The sequence below is a fragment of the Chanos chanos genome, chromosome 5, assembly GCF_902362185.1.
Source record: "Chanos chanos chromosome 5, fChaCha1.1, whole genome shotgun sequence".
Lineage (NCBI taxonomy): Eukaryota > Metazoa > Chordata > Actinopteri > Gonorynchiformes > Chanidae > Chanos > Chanos chanos.
Genome location: NC_044499.1, coordinates 35773954 through 35781358, shown reverse-complemented (window position 1 = coordinate 35781358; position 7405 = coordinate 35773954). Strand labels below are relative to the sequence as shown.

Here is a 7405-nt window from a genome sequence, read left to right as displayed (position 1 = left end):
AACAGTAATTAGAAATTTAAAAAGAGAGTTATTAATACCATGCAAAACTGCAACTTGGTGGTTGGCCATGAGTGGATTAATTACTCATCTGTTCATCTATCTGTATATGTATGTGTCTGTCTATCTATCAATCTATCTATCTATCTATCTATCTATCTATCTATCTATCTATCTATCTATCTATCTATCTATCTATCTATCTATCTATCTATCTATCTATCTGTCTATGTATCTGTCAGTCTTAATCTATCTATCCATCTAGATAGATAGATAGATAGATAGATAGATAGATAGATAGATTTAAGAAACAAAAATTACTTAGAGCAGCTTTTCTCAGCATTGCAATACTCAGTGTTAGGGGTCTATTTTTGTGCAGAGAAGATATATATTTATGGTACCAAAATCTAGACCTGCATCTTATGTTGAGTGGCATAATTTTTTGATGTGCCCATCTGAGTGCATGCACTTCTTTTCAAAAATTATTCCAGAAATTACCACGTGTTGAAAAAAAAATGTGTCAACATTAATGCCAGTCTGTTGTTTTGATCTCAAATGAATGTAGAGATTTTTCATCCTTTCCCCCCCAAAAGCGACAATGTATGACTGAAGTGTTGCTCACCTAAAGTGTAGGGGATAAAAGGCAGGAATGGTGTTGACAGTGATATACAACCATCATAACAAAGGTTTATAGAGAATAAAATGTTATTGTCATTGCGGGACCACGTCTGATCTAAGGAGAAGACCATCATCTCAACTGTCCCCAAAGCATAATGATATATTTCCTGTATGTTTACGAGATTCTTATCGTGTTTCAAAGTATCAACATAACCTAAGCCTACTCTACAATTTAAACATGCAGAAAAAATCTTGGATTTTTAAAGAAAACATTTTAATATTTTATGTGAGCCACCAAATTATGATTTAAAAAACCCGTATCAGATTACTGACTTGACGACACATTCTATTTTTGTTTTCTGTCATGCGCTATGAGTTGCCTTCGAACGTGTTGTGTATAACTTGGTATGCCAACATCCCCACCTGGTGGTAAGTACAAAATTGTTTATCGTTTCGTTCGTTTTCGGGAAAGTGGCGGAAATGGACGAAGATTGATCGCTGAGCAACAGTCTGTCATATAAACAAGGTCGCGGTCGCACAGTCATCTCACTTGTATAGTGACCATTGGAACACCTGCTGTATGCACGACGCAGTGCGCAGCTGACAGTTAAGGCAGTGATGTAGTTAGACACGGTTAAAACGAACCCTTGGAAAATACACTCGATCGAAACAGTACATATTGTGTTCAGGTATGTTCTCTCCTTTCCCTTTTTCCTGTTTCAGTTGAAACTACTTAATAATCCCAACGTGTCTGTCGTCATGTAGGATGCATATGTCACTAAGAGAAACTCCACAGGCATGTTGATTTTATGATAAAATTCACAGCTTGTGTTTGATGTATGTTAAGGCTCTCTTGCAACTGAAAAGCTTTATTGGCAATCGCTGTTTACAGATTTCTCTTAACTAATGTCTCGTAAGTGAAAAATGGACTGTTTCTGTATTGTTTCCTATTTTATTGCATTTTATGTAGGATTCTGCAGCACTCATATTTAGCTTGTAGTACAAAAGTTGATGCTGGTTTGCTGATTCGTAATTTCCTCTAGGTGTATTTGGAGTGTTGCTTAACGTGATCGAAAGTGCTCGGACAGTGAACGAAATCAAACTAAGAATTTAATATGCACAAACAATTTTATTTGTTTAGAACTCATTCAAACTACCTTTAAAATACCCGGGTGGCACCCCCGTTTAATTCGATTATCGGCTCAGTGACATGCGGAGAGCTGTCTCTTGTGTGAATTCACGTGTTCTGTGTGTGCTCCCAGCATCTAAAGATCATTTAATCCTCTTTCACTCCTGCACGGACACGTGGATTAACATTACCTTGCTGGTCTACCACAAAAAATAGACACATTCAAAGCAATGACGCAAGAAGTTGTTTGAATTCTTGGACCAGTGTCTTCAGGTTCTAACACTATATATATATATATATATATATATATATGTGTGTGTGTGTGTGTGTGTGTGTGTGTGTATGTATATATGTATATATATATTTGTGTGTGTGTGTGTGTGTGCGTATGTATGTGTATGTGTATATATATTGTCTTATCCCCATTTTGAGGTGAGTTAGATTTAACTAAAACGTGGATATGTTCATGGGAAGGAAGCAGTGCGCATCAGTGCATTCATTTGCATTGGACAGAAATATCAGTACAAATGTTTTGGCATGATCAGCGGGTGTAGGCAAGACCTGTAGGAACATGCTGAATCAACAGAGCAGGGTCCAATACATAATCCCTAACCACCTAGAAAAGTGCTCTGAGGTGCTCTTTTTTGATTTCATTGAAATTTCCACTCTTTCCTAATGAGGTCATCCCACTATATTGCGCAAGGTAATCGAAAAACAACAGCTCGTTGCATTTTTTTTTTTCTGACTTCCACTTTCTCTGCACTCTCTCACTTTGTCTCCCTATGGTCCCCCCCCCACTGCAGTATTGATGGCTTTGCCAACATTGTTCAGCAGTCTCTTCCAAATCTCCTTACCGGCCAGTCAATCATCTCTCTTCCTAACTACATGTACTCCATTTGTTTTTCCATCCTCTCTCTCTCTCTCTCTCTCTCTCTCTCTCTTCAAGTAGATGGTAAAAGTAGGTTTCCTTGTTTTGTTAGAGTGCCAGTTCAGACCTACCCAAGATGATGAGAGAATGTCTTCAGTTCCTGATTGAGCCAGCTAAGAAACTAAAGATTCGCCTGAAGGTACAGTCAATCCAGCCTGTTGGTGCAGCTAGATTAAAGGAGATGCTTTATGAGAGTTGTGACAGCTTCTGAAGCAGATTAAGGCTTAACTTCTGTTCATATCTATCTATCTATCTATCTATCTATCTATCTATCTATCTATCTATCTATCTATCTATCTATCTATCTATCTATCTATCTATCTATCTATCTATCTATCTATCTGTCTATCGCATGCACACACTTATACGCATACAACTATGTATGTGTACTTATCTATTGTATTTATATACAGTTAATTTTTTGCCCACAGGAGTCTCGGAAGAGGGTGAAAAATGTAAAGAAAGAGCCACTAGTGGAGAGTCAGCTTTTCATTATGGAGCTGGCCAGAGAACTGAACAGGATCTGCCAGGTATGCACATCTAATCACAGTCACTCTTTCAAACTGCTTTCATGCCATCTATTTCCCTGATCCTGTCTGTCTCCTGCAGAGATCAGACGTTCTCGCACACATCTGGACCTGTGAGGATGTTTGGCCCCCTCATGTATGTCGAGAATTCATTTTAAGTTTGGCTTCAATGCTGGATAACAAGGTCAGTGGGCATGAAAGAAACTGATATGTTGTCTGACTCATAAAATAAAAATCAGACATGTTCACATACACCTCAAAGGGTTCACCTGCCCACCATACAGTTTACAGGCCAAAGAATTTCTTCCATTCATATTTAAATTTAATAATTCCACATTTTTTCAGTTTCCGCGATATTTCAAATTATTCTTGTGGTGCTGGGAGTGTTTCCTTTAGAATTTTAGTAATTGTTACTGTAATGACTTAGTAGTTGTTTATTTTACATTTTATTTCATATATACTTTTTTCTCAAAATGAATGCTAAGGACAAACATGACTAATATTCATTTATGGGGATATAAGTGACAGTGTTGTCCTTTAAACTTGTAGAATTGATCTGTTTATGGCTATTCTCTCGTCTTCAGAACTGATTAAAGAAATGAAAGAGATTGATGGCTGCTTATCTGCTATTCCTAATGTACTACAAGGAAAACATACATCTTAACCTTTTCTACATTTTTACAAACACACATTTTCACACATGTATGCAGTAATGAACAGGATAGTGCCATTTCAGTCAGTGGTGTTGAGTGTTTTGGTTGGTGGATTAAAAGGGTGTCTGTTGTGTAGGAGAGCCCCTCACGGGATGATTTCAGTGTGGAGAAGCGAGACTGGAAGGGCCATCTGCTGAGCATGTTGGAACAGGGTGGTGAACATGACATGGGTCCCTCCAAGAGGATCATCATGGACTGGACCAGAGGACTTAAGCTCAGGCACCCAGTAAGTCTGGAGAACAACTGAACACACATGATATAGTAACGGGAGTTTTGAGTATTACGCTCTATCAAAAGATTATATTGGAGATATCAGAGTGGAGAGTCATAGAGGACACTCCAATAACTAATTTACAAACACTGTCTGTGCCTGTTTGATTAGAGGATTTACATCCAATAGGATTTTTATATGATGATTCATGCCAGTTGTTTGTAACTGTCATTCAGTCACTGAGTATCCCCTGTGTGTCTCACTATTTCATATTGATTATAACTTAAAGCCGGTCTTCTTCACTTCCTTGATCAGAGCTCAGTGAAAACTGGTTTAGATAACTCCTTGGTGGTTGTGTTAACAGCAGTCTTGTTGTGATTGTTTAAGAAATGACTTCAGTTGTGTAACTGTCAGGGGTGAAACAAGGGCACACCGCCATTCTCCTCCTCCCCTCTTTCACCCTACTCCTGACTGATTAAGATATTAAGTCTGCTATGATCCTCTTGTCCTCTCTTTGTCAGTCTCTGGTGTTGGTGATTACAGACAACCCTCACTGACCCACTTTTGTCCGTTACAACACGCAGCTCACCTGCCACTCTGTCATGTTTACTCTGACAGCATGAAAACAATATAAACAGTAGCGTACACTGTGAAATACACAAGAAAGAAATTATGTGTTACTTTCCATGATGGTGTAATGTACTTGTGACTGTTTTCTCTCTCTCTCTCTCTGAAACAATATTTACTTCTCGTCTTTCCAGACTGGTATCTGGCCAGGGGAGCCAGTGCTATTGATGCTAGACGACCTGGAGACTCAGTGGAAGAGAGGCCGTCTTCCCAACTTACTGTCGGCTATGGAATTACTCATATGGGCTGTGCTTGGGGAACATCTGGAAAAGGTTTACAGTCTCTACTGTCCCAAAAAGCCATCACCAGATCATAGCCCATCATTTCACATGTTCACATGTTTGAAGGTTGAAGACCTCCAACCATGGCCCTGTCACAAACCTTGTGATGATTTGTGCTGAACATTCTTCAAGCACTCAGCTTTGATAAGCACTACGTCACTTATAGTGTAACCACAGTTTCTCTTTAATACATTGAAAAAGAAGACTAAGTGATCTTCTGATGTTTGACAGTGCCTTGCATTAGTGAGAATTACAGAAATACTTATGTGCTTTTCTACACTTGTGTGTTTGTCAGGAGGCCATTCCACAGCTGTGGCTCCTACAGACTCAGAAGACACAGAGGACTGGTGAGTCTGACTCTTTCATTAAAATATCATATCACACTGAAGTCCTGTATCTGTGTGGTTCTCCCACGTCAAATAATTGTTAATGTCAAGCCAGTCATGAATGGTGGTGTGTATCCACTTATATCCCTCATGGAGCCCTTTTTAAACATCTCATATAAAAATGTGTATAGATAGAAGAATATGGTGAACAAGTAGTCAAGGGTGGAAAGAGTTGACAATGATAAGGAACCAAATTGTCCTGTGCTAATTCAGTGTCTCATTACTGCTCACAGATACATGTTACATCCCGCACATCGGTAAGTGTCAGCTTACACTGGTTACAGCTACAATAATTACGGTGTTGTATTACTGTGGCCCCTGGCTTAACCATCTCTGTGCTCTTTACAGTGTGGAACTGGATCGCTGACGCTGCAGGTTTGTCTCTTATTTACTTCCATATCCATAGTGTGGTACCAAGAGCTGTAGACTCAGGCACTGGGAAATTGTTTTTAATATGTCATGTAATTTCGTTTATACTGTTTATTTTATATCATATTTTGCCACAGGTGTTGGGCTGCCTCTTTAATTTAAGGGTCATTCCGTGTCCAATCAGACAGAATCCAGGAAAGTCGTTGCAGCACTGTCTCAGATTTTGTGCCAAGTTTGTCTATATAATGTTTGGGTCCCAAACTAAGGCCTGTAAAATATTTTTGTTAAATTCCAATGTTTTTATTATTAGTATTATTATTTTAGCCTTGGATATTTCTTAATTTTTAAACTCACAGAAACGACTTATTTAGGATGCCATGTTTGGGCATTAATATCTTGAAAAGTATTTTTCCTAGCCTTACCAAACTTTGTAGGATGGAAGACAAACCATTAAAAGTTTGTACTGCATGCATATTGATTTTCTATAAGGACCTAGACTTGGAAAAAAGTGTCCTAAACAACAGTTATATTGACTGTATTATAAACCCATTTTTTGCACCCATATGGTACCAATCATTTCTTCAAATACAATCTTTTATTAATTTTGTGTCAATATTTGAGGTCTCTACCACTAATGGACATGAAGATATTAAGAATAAAACAAGGTGTGGTAGCATTTTTTGGTCATTTTCATAGGACCAAAATGGTATGTGGGGTAGAAATAATAATGATTGATATCATATTGGTGCAAAAATGTGGGTTTGTAGCACCCTCAATATCAGTCTTGTTTAGGAATTTTGAAATAATATCAAGGGCTGGAAAAACATGAAAACATAGGATTTGAACAGAAATATTTTACAGGCCTTGGTTTTGGGACCCGTTCTTGACATAGAGAAGGTTTGAACCAAATCTGAGATGGATCTGCAACAACCTTATCTGATTTGACACAGAATGACCCTTAAGCATAGTTAAGCTGGTGAAAAAAAATGCCCACAGAAATTAACTCTATTTATGCTGTTAAATTTTGTTAACCTGCAGTGGAGGTGTACCTTGACCCAGAAACGGCAAACCCTAGCCTAGTTCTCTGTGATGACAACAAACGCATGCGCTGCGGCCTGGACAGGCGAGAGGTTCCCAACCACGGGCGACGTTTCAACGGCTGGTCGTGCGCCTTGGGTTCGGAGGGCTTTACCTCGGGCAGACACTATTGGGAAGTGGAGGTGGGTGACAGAGACTGGCGACTGGGAGTGGCCAAGCAGTCAGCCATCCTCCAAGGCTACAAATCCCTCAATGTGCAGACGGGTTACTTCACGCTTCGCCTGGAGAGGGGGGGTGAGCTGAAGGCTCTGACTGTCCCCCCGACCCCTTTACCTCAGAGCCTCATCCCTCAGAGGGTGGGAATCTATCTGGACTATGAGGCAGGCCAGCTTACTTTTTACGACATCCGTAGACGCACACGCATCTATACGTTTAACGAGACGTTCACGGAGAAAGTCTACCCGGTGTTCGGCACGGTGGAGATCATGAAGGAGCTGGTTATCCGGCCAGCGGGTATCAGGGATCCATGCCTCTGCCCAGGCCAGTGTCTCTGGGCCTGACTGCAAACATCTGATCATCAA

General features: G+C 39.6%; 1 protein-coding gene across 1 annotated transcript; it reads left to right on the top strand.

The window, feature by feature from the left end:
• The first annotated feature begins 2748 nt into the window (after nucleotides 1–2748).
• LOC115813289 (E3 ubiquitin-protein ligase TRIM58) lies at nucleotides 2749–7405 on the top strand. The gene is made up of 9 exons (XM_030775917.1): nucleotides 2749–2811; nucleotides 3104–3202; nucleotides 3282–3383; nucleotides 3989–4138; nucleotides 4885–5022; nucleotides 5327–5378; nucleotides 5651–5674; nucleotides 5766–5792; nucleotides 6825–7405. Exons 1-9 carry the CDS (start codon nucleotides 2749–2751, stop codon nucleotides 7382–7384), a joined length of 1215 nt encoding a protein of 404 aa, XP_030631777.1. The 3' UTR covers nucleotides 7385–7405.

Bases quoted from the DNA above. Each gene is read 5' to 3' on its own strand.
- LOC115813289 (XM_030775917.1), top strand. From the start codon at position 2,749: ATGATGAGAGAATGTCTTCAGTTCCTGATTGAGCCAGCTAAGAAACTA. The intron at 5,379-5,650 runs GTGAGTCTGACT...TACTGCTCACAG, and splicing joins TCAGAAGACACAGAGGACTG to ATACATGTTACATCCCGCAC. The intron at 5,793-6,824 runs GTTTGTCTCTTA...GTTAACCTGCAG, and splicing joins CTGGATCGCTGACGCTGCAG to TGGAGGTGTACCTTGACCCA.